The 17,050-nt window shown below is 40.2% G+C and overlaps 2 protein-coding genes across 2 annotated transcripts; both read right to left on the reverse strand.

The window, feature by feature from the left end:
- Positions 1–682: 682 nt before the first annotated feature.
- On the reverse strand, positions 683–7,427 carry LOC142204406 (extracellular calcium-sensing receptor-like). The gene is made up of 6 exons (XM_075275718.1): positions 7,273–7,427; positions 4,721–5,012; positions 3,316–4,131; positions 2,583–2,810; positions 2,079–2,202; positions 683–1,590 (listed from the first exon to the last, which is right to left on the reverse strand). The coding sequence occupies exons 1-6, from the start codon at positions 7,425–7,427 to the stop codon at positions 683–685; spliced, it is 2,523 nt and encodes an 840-aa protein (XP_075131819.1).
- Positions 7,428–10,100: 2,673 nt separating this feature from the next.
- On the reverse strand, positions 10,101–17,050 carry LOC142204407 (extracellular calcium-sensing receptor-like). The gene is made up of 6 exons (XM_075275719.1): positions 16,896–17,050; positions 16,259–16,550; positions 14,617–15,444; positions 13,299–13,526; positions 12,121–12,244; positions 10,101–11,023 (listed from the first exon to the last, which is right to left on the reverse strand). The coding sequence occupies exons 1-6, from the start codon at positions 17,048–17,050 to the stop codon at positions 10,101–10,103; spliced, it is 2,550 nt and encodes an 849-aa protein (XP_075131820.1).

Consider the following 17,050-nt stretch of genomic DNA (forward strand, 5'->3'; position numbering starts at 1 on the left):
GCCTGCTGCTGAACTGGTTCCTTGCACTGTGCCTGTGATTGTTCCGGCATCTCAGCAGCTCACTGGGACGCCATATAAAGAGCGTGTTGTTGGCGTTGATGATCTGCATACTCCAGCATTTTGGCAGCTCTCAACTTGGCCTACTGCTGAACTTGTTTCTTACACTGTGCCTGTTATTGTTCGGCATCTCAGCACTGGAACGTCATATAGTGAGCATGTTGTTTGTGTTGATGATCCGTCTGCTGCGGTTTTTTGGCAGCTGTCAAGCTGGCCTGCTGTTGAACTCATTCCTCGAACTGTGCCCATGATTGTTCTGGTATCTCAGCAGCTCGCAGGGATGCCATATAATGAGTGTGTTGTTGGCATCTATGAGCCCCCTCGGCTCCGCTTGAGAAGAACTGCATGACTTCTAGCTACCTTCATAGCTGTTGTTGTTTGCGACAAATTAAATTTTTCAGGCATGTTGAAAATTGGTAAAATTTCAGTACCTGAAGCTGACTATTTCTTTTGGTTCTACTCTTTATCTACCAATTGAAGTGTAGGAACCCTCAGAAACAAAGTACCATTTGTATTCTGGAAAATTTGCCCCATCGACTTCCTTAGACAGTTTCAGAACGTTAAGATTTAGCTCCTCTAAGCACAATAGACAATATACTACATTGGTGAAGACTTATTCTGTCTATTATCTACTTATAGTTCTGATCATAAGATATTCCTTAGAGTTCACCTCTGGTCTGAAGAGTAAAATGAAACATTTAGGAAAAAACATGCAGATCAGTAACGCCCAACTAGACCCCAGGATGGCAAATACCTCCATGGCGACTGTATATTTGCCCCGGGCACTAAGAGAGGATGGGATGAAAGATATCCAAACACTAAGAAAGGCCAACATACTAAATGTGATAAACTGGGCTTCATTAAAACTGTCTGGAAGTTTTCTGGCCAAGAAGGCCACTATGAAACTAATGGTGGCCAGAAGAAAGAGATAACCAAGCATGACCCAGAAGGCCATGTGTGACCTGTCATTACAGTCCACAATGATGAGATCTGGTTTATCTTCTGTGTTGTATTGTGGTGATGGAGGAGCCAGTGACGTCCAAGTGATACACAATAGTAATTGTAGAAGGAGACAGATACAAATAATGGAGTAGGACACTCTTAGGGTTGTCCATTTTCTCAGACTGCTTCCTGGTCGAGTGGCCATGAAAGCAAAAACCACCATGATGGTCTTGGCCAGTATACATGCAACGCAGAGAGTGAAGATCAGACCGAAAGACACCTGACGTAGGAGACATTTACCATGATCAGGATAACCAATAAATCCCAAAGAGCTGAAGAAGCAAAGACTGAGGGACATCAGTAGAAGACAACTAAGGGAGTAATTGCTGGCTTTCACAAGTGGTGTATTGTTATGGTGGAAGAAAAGCCCTAAGACAAGAGCTGGGACAATCGAGGACATTATGCTGGTTGCAGCTAAGGAGACTCCTAAACTATCTTCATAAGACAAGAACTCAATGGGTTTTGGAAGGCATCTTGCTTTTTCTGGATTTGGCCATTGGTCCCATGGACATCTGAAGCAGTTCAAGGAATCTATAGACAGAAAAAAAAAATATTTGTTTAGTTTTTTATTTTTATACTGTGTTAGATAATGACCATGATACATTACATGATACATTACACTGAGAAGAAAAAAAGTTTTAAAAAACCCCACAAGGTATGTAGACACTTAGAAGCAACATAGGGAGACAGGTGATTACAGCTGGAATCAAAGTGGAAGCCTGGATGCTGCCCTGAAATGACCTTGTATCATAGGTATATATGGGTCAACATGGTTGATATTGGGAAGGGATTGCTTGGGACTTATAGTCCCTCCATAATGATGGTGGGGTCACCCATTGACTTTGGAGCTGAACTTCTGGCTTAATACATTATATAGAATGCAGGAGGCAGCTGTTATGACCCCAATGATTAGATACGTATGGCCTATCCTAAGGAAAAACACCCTTCTTGTGAACCCTATGTAAATGGACATAAAGGGAGTTTGTGTTAAGAGACAAATGTTCTTTTTGGAATATCACCTGTGTGATTTGAGATCTCTCCTTGCAGACACGGGACACAGGCATAGCAACATGGTGGTTTTCCTTGCAGAACGGCCTTCCTGAACCCAATGGTGCAGGTGTCACTGCAACTTGAGGTTGGCACCTAGAAACATTAAAAACTTAGTTTTATGAGTTTAAGTGATATCATTCAATATAAACACTTAGACACCGGAGAAGTAAAATTCATGGCTGGCCTAAGGGGTGCACAACTGTTCCAAAAATTTGGCCAAAAATTTGTGTTGACTTGTTTCAAGCTTTACTAGAGGGCAAATACTGGCTATCGGGGCCAGCTACAGGTATATGTGGAGTCTTGTATGACAAAGTCTCATGCAGCAGCAGTGTGTTACAGCAAAAACATCCAAAAGGTTGTGGTTTTACATCAGACCTGTTGCAATTGTTGTAAGTTTTACATTATTTTCCTCTTGTACAAAGCACCAAAATCAAAATTATCCATAGCCAAATAAAAATTTCTATTCCTCCCACCTGTTTACTCCCCAGGTTCCACATGATCTGACTTGAGTTCATGGTCAGAGTCCGATAAGGAGGAGCTGTATGATTATAGTAGCCTATCTTAACATGGGTTATAGTCTTGTCGGGCTTCATCTGCCAGTTGATAATGGCGTAGACCCCCGGAGGATCCCCGTTCTCATCAAAATATGGTGAATTATCCACTTTAATGTTAGGCCGAGCCCTCCGAATATAGTAAGTGAGCTAAAGCGGGAAAGAAGATTTAATGGAAAAATGTCAATAAGAAGTCAACATAATATCAATGGGCAGAATCTCAAGAGCCTATAGGAGAACGGGAACATCTTTCTTCAAAAATATTCTAAACATGGCAAATTCTCTGATACATGACAACCAGATTGGCCAGGGCCAACTATCGGAGGATGCAATAAACTCTAGTTATGGAGTTGGTGACAGATCCTCTTGAAGCGCAGTATTTTTCAAGAACTATGATATTAGTAATACCCTTTCCCTTATAATATTAGTGATTGGTAGGAAAAGTTGGACTATTATGCGATTGTCTTTCTGACATCTACTATGTTCATTGACGTTGGTGGGAGAAGTCCTGAAACCATTGGCACAGATACAAATGGAGCTTGTCCTACCTCTGACAACGGTGACTCCCTTTACCCATTGAGCATGTGCCAGTCCTCTAGTTGGCCATGGAACTGCTCCCCCCACTTTTCTATTAATCAGTATAATATATTATTACCTGCCATGGTTTGAAGTTCCCAATATCTGCACAGGTCCCATTGGCAAATGGTCCATCACCTACTTTGCAACTTTTCATATCATCTAAAGGTTTGGATACAAGATGGACTGCAGCAAACATTTTATAAGTCGATCTCAGGCTGGAGATATAATTGGAATTGTTCCTGACGTCTTCTATACGTTCCGATCCCGTGCATATCTTCACTGGGCTTTGTAACAAAGCTGTTTGGTTCTTAGGAAGAAATTGGCAGGTGAAGACTTTCTCCCAATACATCTTTGTCAAAGTTGCTGTTGGATGGATCTTGGCCAAGAATTGACTTAATCCTGGGACATCATAATCTTCACTGACAAGTCCAAGAGTACCAGATAAAACTGGAAGATAATTTGTAATGGACAATAACACTGATCTGGACCAACCGGCATTGGCAATAAAGATCTTCCCGGTGATATTCTGCTTCACCAGCTCATTCAAAATAGGAACAAACTCAGCTTCAATAGAAAAAACAACTATCACCGTAGCTGTGGACTCTTTCATGGTTTGTACTATACGTGGGGCGTTGCGATCTGGTTGGCCAAGCCGAATATATTCCATGAAGGCCACACAAGCTCCGGCCTTGTCTATTTCTTCCTTTATTGGTTGAATTCCCTGAAGGCCATAATCATTGTCAGGAGCCAAAAGACCAATCCAGGTCCAACCAAAGCTGAGAATAAGCTGAGCCAGTCCTTTCGACTGGACCGCGTCGCTCGAGAGAGTCCTGAAGAAGGATGGAAACATTTTCCGGTTACTTAAGAGGGGAACACTGGAAAATGGACTGATCTGAAAATTTAAAAGAAATTAAATAAAAATGTAATAAATTGTGATAGGAATTAAAAAAAAAATTGAGTATTTATAATTTTTCTTCACCTCCTTTGGGCCTCTTCTTATTCTAGTCTGGGGTCAGAAGAAACTATAGAGTATAATAATGGCACCTCTGGCCACTGAACATTGCAAATATTCGTGAAATAAATCTGGTGACTTTCCCAACATCGTCTAGCCTTTCAGTGATAGACATTGTCAAAGTCATCATGATTCAAAACTGATTGTTCCTATTCAACTCCTATTCCTATCAGAGGTGACTGGGTCAGGAGATGCAATACATGCTCAAATATTATGCCCACCCAAGAACTCAGCAAGGATAGACAAAAATACAGGACCTTGTGGAGATACTTCACTGTATGGAGGTGGCCAGATCCATTAGATGCATCAGGATTATTGGGTGGGCTTCCAAAAATATCAAGAGAATGGTGTGAACAAAAAGTCATTACACATTTACATTAATGTGGCATCAGGGGATGTGTAAACTATGATCTATGAGATGGATCTATGGTGCCCCCTATAGAGTGGTTATCACTTAAAAGCTTCTTACCTGCGGGTATTTGATGGTCCCCAGAACATGAGCCAAGATGATTGAATTGGAGGAAACTGTGGCCCCCATAACAGCAGTGAAGAGTGGTCTAGAATTACATTGGTTGTTGGTGATAGTCGTACTAGAGTCAGTCAGGAACTGTAAAGCCCCTTGTAAATCGTAGTGAGGTATATTACACGGGTCATACATCTGGAATCCTAATGTCATGTTTGGTAGAATATTGGGATCTTTGTTGATTTCCTCAATTGTAAACAGAAATGTTTGGACCCGGTGATAATATTCCAGGCTGAACCTACATACAACAGAAAAGGGAAGAAACATAGTTACCAATTTGTTAGATTTTTTATATCATTATTTCTTGTTTTTTTTTTTTTTTTTTAGAACTTAGTAGAGTTGCAATTAAAGGTCATTAATAGTAATAAAAAAAATAAAAAAAACTGGGACCCCAACCTCCATGTTTTCCTTTTGGATTCCTGTGAGTCCTGTATTAGGATCTTCTTACAAAATCATCTGTTCTATATATAAAAATGAGTTTCTGTGTTTCTGTCTGTTCTCTATGCGCAGCCAAACGACTGGACCGAGCTTCACCAGATTTGGCTCACAAATACATCAGGTGTCAGAGAAGGTTATAGACCAGGCCTTAACTCTCACGGACGTACCGTTCCTGAGATACAGCTTTCCCAAAAAAATGACCTACATTAACCAATACAAGCCTGCAAGTCTTTCGCTCATATTCACTGCCATACACAGAAATAACCAATAACCAATGACCAAATAACATCATCATACATAATGTAATGTAATAATAGTGCCATACAATGGCATACAATGTCTAAAATTGATCCTTTCTCTGCCCTAGATTTCTGGAGGTTATCATAAACCTATCCTATTTAGTTCTCACTACTAGACTGACCGAATGTTCACATCACGAACATGTAAAAAGAAGAAATGAGTGGCCTTCAGGTTACTAAGTACATTAGAATATAAAAGTCCTTGGGAAAACTTTGACCTTGTCGTAACTTTTAGCGTTTATGCCAAATCTACAGGATTATATGGACATGAAGGCAAGACCACCATATAGTCATAGTTTCAGGAAAAATCATGCGGTGGACAATAATCCATGTCGGCTCTCTATATACAGTTTTTTCTTACATTTTATAGCTACATTTATTTATATAACATATAGAAAATTTAGTTGGCACATCCCATTGTGAACAGGGGCAAGCTACTACGGCAATATTACAAATCCTCTAATTCTTATGTGTAGTTTATAGATCACATGAGTTCACTTATATGAGTACGTAATAAGTCATAGAAGCCATGGGCACTGATCTCTAGTGTATTTTATTTGTAATTTTTATGATGTTTTACATACAGAAAACAATAGAGTCAGGTACATGAGATACCAAGAGACACAGAACCAGTAACCGTAGGAAAGTGGGAAATATGAGTTGTTATTGAGGCCCACTAACAACAAGGACTAAAGGAGAAGACATACAAAAACCATGATGAGTCAAAAGGCCATGCAAGGCCAGGCCTCTCCGCAGGGAAAACAATTTTTTTGGCTGGACACAAAGTCGGACATGCAGGACTTTGTGTCCGGCCGAAACGGTTTCCTCGCGGGAAAGGCGGACACCGGCAGTTACCTTTAACAGCCCGTTCAAATGAATGGGTTTTAAAGCTGACTGTCGGGAAGACGTTCCCTGTCCAGTTCCTCGGGGCTGAGGATGAAAACCCGGTGGAATGGTGCAGGACGGACACTGGGCGCAAGTGTGAATGTCACCTAAGATAGATGGATCCATAGAATGATCATGGAAGACACCCCCCCCAAAAAAAAAACATAAAATGACAATGCCTTGTAGACCTCTTTAATCTAAACTAAGATGAATGACTCCAGCAAGAGACTCGCCAAAAAATGAGGTTCAGAGAAAAGGAGCAAAGTAGACCCTACGACCGCCCAATATGGGCATCAACATTTTACGGGGCCTTTTTCCCCTAGTTTGTTTAAAGACCACTCAACACTATGACCACAATGCACCATTGGGAACAATATTAAAATCTATATTATAATATATTCAAAAATATTTAGAGGAGATACAAATATTGGTAAACGTCCAACTACAACAACATTGTGTTAGGAGCTAAAATTTTAGCAAAATAACTGCAAGAATTTCAACAACAGTAATGTGAGAATTTTGGGAGAGAGTTGAGGAGGCAATCTGTAAAAGATCTCAGTGGAGAACATCTAAAGAGAACTACTAGAACATTTTTAGGATCTTTGCCCACCACTAGAACATTTTCAAGGACCTTTTCGCCCTGACCATTTGCTATAAATATTCTTGACCGTTTCTTACAATAACTGAACCATTTGACTCATCTGTGGCTCCTTCGGATCATGAACCAAAATTTGAAACTTGCACCCATGACCCCAGCTCTCCAAGAAAGAAAAAAATTCAGATCAAATTTTCTATAGTATATCTCTCTACATGGAGAGTGAACGGAATAATATGATCTATCAACAACAAACATACAGTAGTACAAGACTGACTTACAATGTGCAGTTGGTCTTGGGAGGCCGGACGTTGAAGGAAAGTTTTTGGTAGATCTTGTCGGTGTTAATAGGTAATAAAACTCCGACCATGATATCTCCAGATTGTCTTATCCCTTCCAGGTCGGACATAGAAGGTAATTTACACATCGGACTCATGGAGTGAAAAACTGACCTTGGGTGTGAAAAAAGTATCACAATAAATGCCATATACAGATGGACAATGTTCCGGTAGTTATCCATTGGTTTGGCTGTGAATGGAAAACATGTAATATCACCTCCTGTACGTTATACCATATGTCCGCATTAGGTAATGTCTTATTAGTATGTTATTTTCATGTCGCCTTTATCACTATAATAAAGATGTTGGAATACGTACAAGTAAATTTTTGCAAAATCAAATATTATATTTCTGAAATTTTATTTTTTGAAATTTGATCATGAATTTCCCGGCATTTCATGTCATTTAGATTCAAATTTGTCAAATTTATTAAGATGAACTTGTCTCAATCAGGAAATCACATCTACTCCAGCCATGAGTTGATGGAAATTTTTGGGATAATCTCGGGCAATTTTCTTCTTACAGTGGTGTGATCGGACAAAAATTTCAGACTGAAGACCCTATAGTTGGCTCTAAAGACTTGATACATTTTTTCCCAATATTTCCACATTTTGACTTAATTTTCTAAATACTGAATAATTTGCTTTTTCCGGATATAACATGTTATGGGTGAGTAGTAACAGTAGAATTACGTATATGATCCCACTAATACAGTCTGTGTATGCAGCAGGTGTATGACGGACTTACTAGGCGTATTCTGTGTGTCTTCTACTTACAATTCCCCGGATACTTCAGCCTTCGCCTGTATCTATGTATCTAATCTGTAATAGATGGAGGTGTCTTATATACTGGAGAGCAGTCATTTCGGAGGAGCCCCATAAGGGCACTGTATGAATCATTTTTTTTAATGATAATTATGATGGCGGGCTGGTAAGTATTTCCCTGGATGACAATCAGGTAAATGAGCAGATGTTACCTGTATTGTCGACTGATGGCTCTGAATTATTTTATATCATATACAAAGTGAAAAAAAAAAAAAAGATTTCTTTAGTAACTGATCCAGGGGTGAGTGGTAAATTTTTAACATCAGATTCCCTATGGGTGTGAGGTGCCAGAGGTTTGGAGCTGTCCAAATATTTTCATACAATTATAACTTTCTAAATTCACATACATTAATGTGGAATCTTAATGAATAAAGTAAAACTAAGCTAATAAACACAGCCTACACTATGAGGCTGCCCCCTTTCTTATGGAAAGACCAGTAACCGAGTGTGTATTTACAGGAACATGTAATATTGTATAGCCACCATAGGCCACTTCTAAGTGACATATTCTTGATAAATTTGGTGAGGGACTTGAGTGACCCATGGGCCCTGGGCAGATATCCAAACATTCTATATCAACCCTATCCACCAACCGCCCGAATATAATAACACCAAAAACTGTGCCCCTAGAATAGAATCCTTTATGAGACTGCACCTCCACAAAATCATGGTGTCCACCACTAGGGTGGAAGAGACTGCATCACTGTGTTATCGCGTGAGATGATCGACTGCTGAGTGCAGTGGAGTGGTTGGTCAGTCCTTCTATGTGAAAAGGAAGGAAGCAGCTTAGCCATGGCCCACCATAAGAGCAAGATCTAATTCTTCCATCTTTCTTTGTATAAATTGCTTCTAAATCCAACTGAAGTATAAATATTGTAGTATTATATTCAGATGACTGATCATCCTATCCATAACTACTTTTTCTGAGATGTCCACTAGAGATGAGCAAGTAGTGTTCGATCGAGTAGGTGTTCGATCGAATACTACGGTATTCGAAATACTCGTACTCAATTGAACACTACTAGCTGTTCGAAGTTTAAGGTTCGATGCAGAACCAGCGTTGATTGGCAGAATGCTATACATTCTGCCAATCAACGCTGGTTCTTCTCTTACCTTTAGAAGTCTCCTCTGTGCAGCGTCCCTGCGGCATCTTCCGGCTGGAATTCACTCTGCCTAGGCATAATAAATTATTTTGTCTTCAATCACATTGCACTTTATACCTTTAGTAAATGATCTATTTTATGTTTATAGCTCATATATTATATTTAAAAAAAATTCCAAAATTTACAGAAATGTTAAAATATTTTCAAAATTTTATTAGCTCTGCCTTATGTAAACACAGATAGATCACACACATTTGTTAATATTTAACACGTTATATGTCACATTATCGTTGCACCATTTTTTAAACATATTTTTTTTCTAGGACATTAGAAGACTGTTACAATTAGCAGCAAATTTTAACTTTTTTAAGACAATTTCCACATTTTTTGAACAATTTTTTATCAACAAATTAAATTCTGAATTGGCTTTGAGAGACTACTATGTTAGAAACGCCCCATTTTAAAAATTTGACCCCTCGTAGTATTTAACTTTTTTTTTAGTCCTTTCAGAATGGGGGTGGGGGTATTTATGCTTGCTGACTTGCGCTCTGTACGTTGTTTTTGAGAGGACCATTGTTCTGTGCAAATTTGGTCATCTCAAGAAGACTTCACTGTATCAGACATTGTTGCCTGATTAGATATGTTATATGTCGAAGTAACATTGTCATTTGATATGGTCCCAATCTTTATCTACCAATTGAAGTGTAGGGACCCTCAGAAACAAAGTACCATTTGTATTCTGGAAAATTTGCCCCATCAACTTTCTTAGACAGTTTCAGAACATTAAGATTTAGCTCTTCTAAGCACAATAGACAATATACTACATTGGTGAAGATTTATTCTATTATCTGCTTGTTGCACCTTTATTCTTATTTCTCATCATAAGATATTCCTTAGAGTTCATCTCTGGTCTGAAGAGTAAAATGAAACATTTAGGAAAAAACATACAGATCAGTAACGCCCAACTAGACCCCAGGATGGCAAATACCTCCATGGCGACTGTATATTTGCCCCGTGCACTAAGAGAGGATGGAATGAAAGATATCCAAACACTAAGAAAGGCCAACATACTAAATGTGATAAACTGGGCTTCATTAAAACTGTCTGGAAGTTTTCTGGCCAAGAAGGCCACTATGAAACTAATGGTGGCCAGAAGAAAGAGATAACCAAGCATGACCCAGAAGGCCATGTGTGACCTATCATTACAGTCCACAATGATGAGATCTGGTTTATCTTCTGTGTTGTATTGTGGTGATGGAGGAGCCAGTGACATCCAAGTGATACACAATATTAATTGTAGAAGGAGACAGATACAAATAATGGAGTAGGAGACTCTTAGAGTTGTCCATTTTCTCAGGCTGCTTCCTGGTCGAGTGGCCATGAAAGCAAAAACCACCATGATGGTCTTGGCCAGTATACATGCAACGCAGAGAGTGAAGACCAGACCAAAAGACACCTGACGTAGGAGACATTTACCACGATCAGGATAACCAATAAAGCCCAAAGAGCTGAAGAAGCAAAGACTGAGGGACATCAGTAGAAGACAACTAAGAGAGTAATTGCTGGCTTTCACAAGTGGAGTATATTTATGGTGGAGGAAAAGAACCCAAATAACAACTGGGACAATTGAGGACATCATGCTGGTTGCAGCTAAGGAGGCTCCTAATATATCTTCATAAGACAAGAACTCAATGGGTTTTAGAAGACACATCGATTTTTCAAGATTCGGCCATTGGTCCCATGGACATCTGAAGCAATTCAAGGAATCTATAGACAGAAGAAAATATTTTTTTTTTTTTTAATACTGTGGTATGTAGACCATGAAACATCACATTGAGCAGCAAAAGAGTTAATAAAACAATCAACAGAAGTCCAGAATCCATCCCAGACTTGATAGGAAGATAGGCTGTAAATCGCAGAGGTGAGGCTAAGGTGAAACCAAGGTGAAGGAGATGGGTATGGTGGAAAATCAATTACAGAGGTGAGGGAATGGGACAGTGTTCAGTTGGTACAAGAAGAACCCAAAGCATGGAATCATAACTGAACACAACTTCTGCGCTGCAGCATGTAAGCAGAGGGAGGCGCAGTGACCTGAGAACGACGTGATGGAAACAAAGGACAATAGTAGAGGAAAATCTGGTTGGTGAGTGTCGTATGGACTGGACTGTGGATGATATCCGTGTGCGATCCTAGTTTTTCACTGATAAGTCTGCGAGTCAGATAGAACCCTGCATCAGATACAACAGGTTCTAGTCTGTTCAGTTTTTGTGGAACGGACTTGGCCATAGAAGCCTATGGGAGACTTAAAACCTAGGATGGCACATTGATGTACTCATTGTGTCATCAGTGTGCTGTCCATTTTTATGGACAAGCTAGGGATATATAGAGATGTCACTTGTGTTTTTATATGGTGGATCCACAAACTAGGATCACACACTCATGGCACACCGAAGACGTACTTCACTGATACTGAAGAAACTGTAGACACACTGAAGACACATAGTCCACAAAAATTGAAGACTAATTATTAATTTGCCAACCACAAAATACACACTGTCGTCTCCAACTAACCTAAGACACTGAAAAAATAAGTGTTCTGCTTGATCTTGCCCTGGATTCCACAGCTGATTCAGCCACAAAGTCTGTGGCCCAATACTCCGTAATGTAGAAAGCTACAACCGAATCCTGATGAAGGTGGGGAATGAAGAGGAATCCAAGATGGATGTCCACCTCACATTCCTCTTCATTTTCCAGCAGTGGAATGATACCCTAGAGTTCTGTATTGGTATATGGTTAGGCTCATGGGAAACTTTCTTTAAGAGAGTTTGGGTTCAGGGAGAAGTTTTCCTTTTTTGGAATATCACCTGTCTGGTTTGAGATCTCTCCTTGTAGACACGAGACACAGGCATAGCAACATGGTGGTTTTCCTTGCAGAACGGCCTTCCTGAATCCAATGGTGCAACTGTCACTGCAGCTTGAAGACGGCACCTAGGAACATCAACCATTTTGTTTTATGACTTTAAGGATTCCTGTATAGGATGATGTTTTTGGAATGACTCTCATATGGAGGTTTTTAAAAGCTATTACTCTCAAACGGAGATCGGGCGCTGGTGTGAACCCACCCTTAGGTTTATTTTGCCTGTCCTGATCAGTTTATTGACCTACTGCCTATGTTCTGTCTACTGTTCCTGTTTTGCTTGATACTCATTTCTTATCATTGGCTTGTACCTGACCTCTGAACCCTTTCAGCCTGTCCTGACCACTCGCTTGTACCTGACTTCTAAACCATAGCCATCTGTCCTGACCAATGGCGTTAACCTGGAAATTATCTTGCCCGGGCCGTTGGTGCTTGACATTGAAGTTTCTTGGCCCGCTGGACCAGCTGCTACCTCTAACAAGACCATTTTAGCATGTTGTGACCTGTCAGTCTCCCCACAGCAATGAACAGACCTTATGCGGGGTTAAAGTGTGAATAATTGGGCAGCTGCTAAGACAACACTGTAAGGCTCCGTTCCCACGGAGTAACGTGTTGCGCATTCAGACACGTATACATGTGTCACAGTGTGAGCACTCAAGTCAGAGCCCATTCACTTCAATGTGTGCCGGCTTACGCGTACTACCCATTGAAATCAATGGGTTAAAAAGCCTCCCATTGATTTCAATGTGTAGCGCCCGTAAGACGGCACTCATTGAAGTGAATGGGATCTGTTTTGAGCGCTCACACTCTGACACGTGTATATGTGTCTGAATGCGCAGTGCGTTACTGCGTGGGAACGGAGCCTAAGAGGTGCTCCAGTCCAAAAGAGTTTTGGTAGGACATTGGGTCCACAACTTCCTATCCTATCCATATGCCATTGCTATATCCTGTGCCTTAGCACTTCACAATAGGCTTGGAAGCAGAACAGCAGAAGAGTAAAGCATGCTGGGAAAACTATACTTTTCTTTACCAGTAATGGAGACCATTGCTAATTGTGATCCAAATCCACTAACATCAATATTTTCCAGAGCCAAATTTTGTAATATATTTCTATTTTCCTCCCACCTGTTTACTCCCCAGGTTCCACATGATCTGACTTGAGTTCATGGTGAGAGTCCGATGAGGGGGAGCTGAACTATTATAGTGGCCTATCTTGACATGGGTCATGGTCCCGTCAGGCTTCATCTGCCAGTTGATAATGAAGTAGAGTCCGGAAACTTCTCCATTCTCATCAAAAAATGCTTCACTCTCCCCTTTAATGTTAGGCCGCGCCCTACGGATATAGTAAGTGAGCTAATGCGGGAAAGAAGATTTAATGGAGAAGTATCAATTAAGTTATTCTAGATAAGACTGGACAGAATCACGTCTGGAACTTATAGAAGACTGTGAACATTTCAGAATGACCACCCAACAACTATATACATGCAGAGGTACGAAGCTACATGAGATCAAACAGGAAGGTTACAATAGTTGGACATCCCATAGAGAAGGCAGAGAAGATTTATTACAGCTTATTCCTTTCCTGATTGCTGTGTATGAACCATGATACGGCTTCCCTTTCAACCCGGCACTCATGTAAGTGTTCCACTAACTACAGGAACTGCTGGGACATAGAGGGTTTGTGTTGGCCTACTGTGAAGCATTTAATACTGTGTGGGGAGGGGGGGCTAACTGTGGAGCATTTAATACTGTGTGGGGAGGAGGGCTACTGTGGAGCATATAATACCGTGTGGGAAGGGGGGCTATTGTGGAGCATATAATTCTGTGTGGGGTCTCTACTGTGGAGCATATAATACTGTGTGGGGGCTCTATTGTGGAGCATATAATACTGTGTGGGGGCTCTACTGTGGAGCATATAATACTGTGTGGGGGCTCTACTGTGGAGCATATAATACTGTGTGAGGGCTCTACTGTGGAGCATATAATACTGTCTGGGGGCCCAAAGTGGAACATATAATACTGTGTGGGGTCCACTGTGGGGCAGATTGTACTGTGTGGGGTTCCTTCACTATTTATATCACACAGTATCTGTTTTATAGTAAACGTGATATTAGTACAGGCCGTAAAAATATTGCAAGGTCACTATAAAGCAGATCCTGTACGATGTAAATAGTGAACATTAATTGTTCAAAAGTACCAAATCCATAGACCTTTACCTTTAAATTTGTGAGTCTGTATAATGTATGTCCACTATTGTGGCTCCGCCGAGTATTAAGGTTAAATTGACATGAGTTTTTTTGAGTAAACCTATTCTTCAAAATTACTTCATCCTGTGTTCATTGTCAATAGGTTGACCCATCTTAATATTGTAGCTTTGAGACCTTTCCATATCCCAGGTCCAGGATTATATTAAGTTCATAACATACAATATAATATATTATACCTGCCATGGTTTGAAGCTCCCAATATCTGCACAGGTTCCATTGGTGAATGGCCCCTCTCCTAATTCGCAGTTTTTCATATCTTCAAAGGCTTTGGATACAAGATAAACTGCAGCAAACACAGCATAAGTCGATTTCAGGCTAGAGATATAGTTAGTATTGTTCCTGACGTCTTCTATACGTTCCGATCCTGTGCATATCTTCACTGGGTTTTTTGAAGAAGTTGTATGGTTCTCAAGAAGAAATTGGCAGGTGAAGACTTTCTCCCAATACATCCTGGTCCACGTTGCTGTTCTGGACGTAGATGGACAGATCTTGGCCAGGAATTGATTTAATCCAGGAACAACATAGTCTTTATTGACAACTCCAAGAGTTCCAGATAAAACTGGAAGATAATTTGTAATGGACAATAACACTGATCTGGACCAACCGGCATTGGCAATAAAGATCTTCCCGGTGATATTCTGCTTCACCAGCTCATTCAAAATAGGAACTAAGTCAGCTTCAATAGAAAACATAACTATAACCGTAGCTGTGGACTCCTTTATGACCTGTACTATACGTGGGGCGTTGCGATCTGGTTGACCAAGCCGAATATATTCCATGAAGGCCACACAAGCTCCAGCCTTGGCTATTTCTTCCTTTATTGGTTGAATTCCCTGAAGGCCATAATCATTGTCAAGAGCCACAAGACCAATCCAGGTCCAACCAAAGCTGAGAATAAGCTCAGCCAGTGCTTTAGACAGGAGTGCATCACTCGGGACAGTCCTGAAGAAGGATGGAAACATTTTCCGGTTACCTAACATGGAAATACTGGAAGCTGGACTGATCTGAAAATTTAAAAGAAATTGAATGAAAATATGACATCGTGAGATAGGAATTCAAAAATTTTCATTTGTTGGGCAAATTTAAAGGATATCAACGTTGAACAATGATCAGTTTAGAGGACAGAAACTTAAACATGGAAAATTTGGTATGGTGGGAAGACCGGTAATGTAGCCAGTCGGTCAGGTTCTAAGACAGAAAACAGAAGATACTGGTAATATAAAGTACTTGTTTGACACTGTTGATGCCACCGTATAGTAACATTATCAGCATTTAGTTCCTTCCATACACTGGCCTACACAGATGAGGCAGCTGAGTTCCTGCTCCCTCTGGTGCTTCCTAAGTTGGGTGAAGAAAGCACATACTCACTAACTGTTCTGGTTTCACCAGTTCTTTATTTGAAATGCAAAGTTAAAAGCACTGGATTGGAGACAGCCAGAATTAGCATTCTCGTTCTTCTGGTTGGCCAAGTAACCTTCTAAAATTGTGGAAGCAGAACATTAAAATAAGTTTTTGAGCTTCAATCCTGGACCGACATGAACGCTCTACACTGGCAAGTGGCCACAACAACCAGAAATGGAACACCAAATGGAAGATCCTAACAGCAGAAAAAACCTCCAGTTGAGTGTGACTACACCCACCATTTTAGATCATTCCATGCAGTTAATTCTAGTATCTGGGGTGGTATTTGGGGTGGTCTATAGAGCTCTCAGCTCCTTTGTCCTTCACTTTACTAATGGAGCAGGATCCTAGTAGTATATACTATCTTGTGTGTCATAGTTTTCTACTTTCTACAACTTGCACTTAAAATATTCTTACCTGTGGATATCTGAAGGTTCCCAAAACATGGGCCAAGATGATTGAATTGGACGAAATAGTGGCCCCAAAAGCAGCAATGAAGAGTAGTCTAGAATTACATTGGTTGTCGGTGATAGATTTCCTAGAGTCAGTCAGGACCTGTAAAGCTCCTTGTAAATCGTAGTGAGGAATATTACACGTGTCATACATCTGGAATCCTAATGTCATGTTCGGCAGAATATTGGGATCTTTGTTGATTTCCTCAATTGCGAACAGTAAAGCCATAAGCCGATGATAATATTCCAAGCTGAACCTTCAAAAACCAAAAAGGGGAAGAAAAATATTTACCATCTATTTTTTTTTTTCTAAAACTATTTATTGTCCTTGGATTTTTTTAATGACTTAGTAAAGTTCTAATTAATATTGGATTAAAGATATTTTTGAAAAATTTTGGAACCCAACCTCCTTCAGCTCGAGAACCAAATGAGTAACCTATTCCCACAACTCCAGCTCTCCAACAAAGAAATAAGTAAAAAAATTGCAAATTCTGATCAACTTTTTTCTTATCGTATATCTCTATACATAGGGAGCAAAGAGAATGCTATGTGTATATTGTATCAGCAGCAACCTATTATACAGCAGGGCAACACAGACTTACAATGTGCAGTTGGTCTTGGGAGGCCGGATGTTGAAGGTAAGTTTTTGGTAGATCTTATCAGTGTTGATAGGTAATAAAACCCCAACCATGATATCTCCAAGTTGTCTTATCCCCTCTAGGTTGGACGTAGATGTCAAGTTACACATCTGACCCAT

The sequence above is a fragment of the Leptodactylus fuscus genome, chromosome 5 (assembly GCF_031893055.1).
Source record: "Leptodactylus fuscus isolate aLepFus1 chromosome 5, aLepFus1.hap2, whole genome shotgun sequence".
NCBI classification, from domain to species: domain Eukaryota; kingdom Metazoa; phylum Chordata; class Amphibia; order Anura; family Leptodactylidae; genus Leptodactylus; species Leptodactylus fuscus.

Bases quoted from the DNA above. Each gene is read 5' to 3' on its own strand.
- LOC142204406 (XM_075275718.1), bottom strand. From the start codon at position 7,427: ATGAGTCCGATGTGTAAATTACCTTCTATGTCCGACCTGGAAGGGATA. The intron at 5,013-7,272 runs GTAAGTCAGTCT...TGTTGTATGTAG, and splicing joins CCCAAGACCAACTGCACATT to GTTCAGCCTGGAATATTATC. The intron at 4,132-4,720 runs GTAAGAAGCTTT...TTAAATTTTCAG, and splicing joins GGACCATCAAATACCCGCAG to ATCAGTCCATTTTCCAGTGT.
- LOC142204407 (XM_075275719.1), bottom strand. From the start codon at position 17,050: ATGGGTCAGATGTGTAACTTGACATCTACGTCCAACCTAGAGGGGATA. The intron at 16,551-16,895 runs GTAAGTCTGTGT...TGGTTTTTGAAG, and splicing joins CCCAAGACCAACTGCACATT to GTTCAGCTTGGAATATTATC. The intron at 11,024-12,120 runs GTGATATTCCAA...TTCTGTCTATAG, and splicing joins AGAGATCTCAAACCAGACAG to ATTCCTTGAATTGCTTCAGA.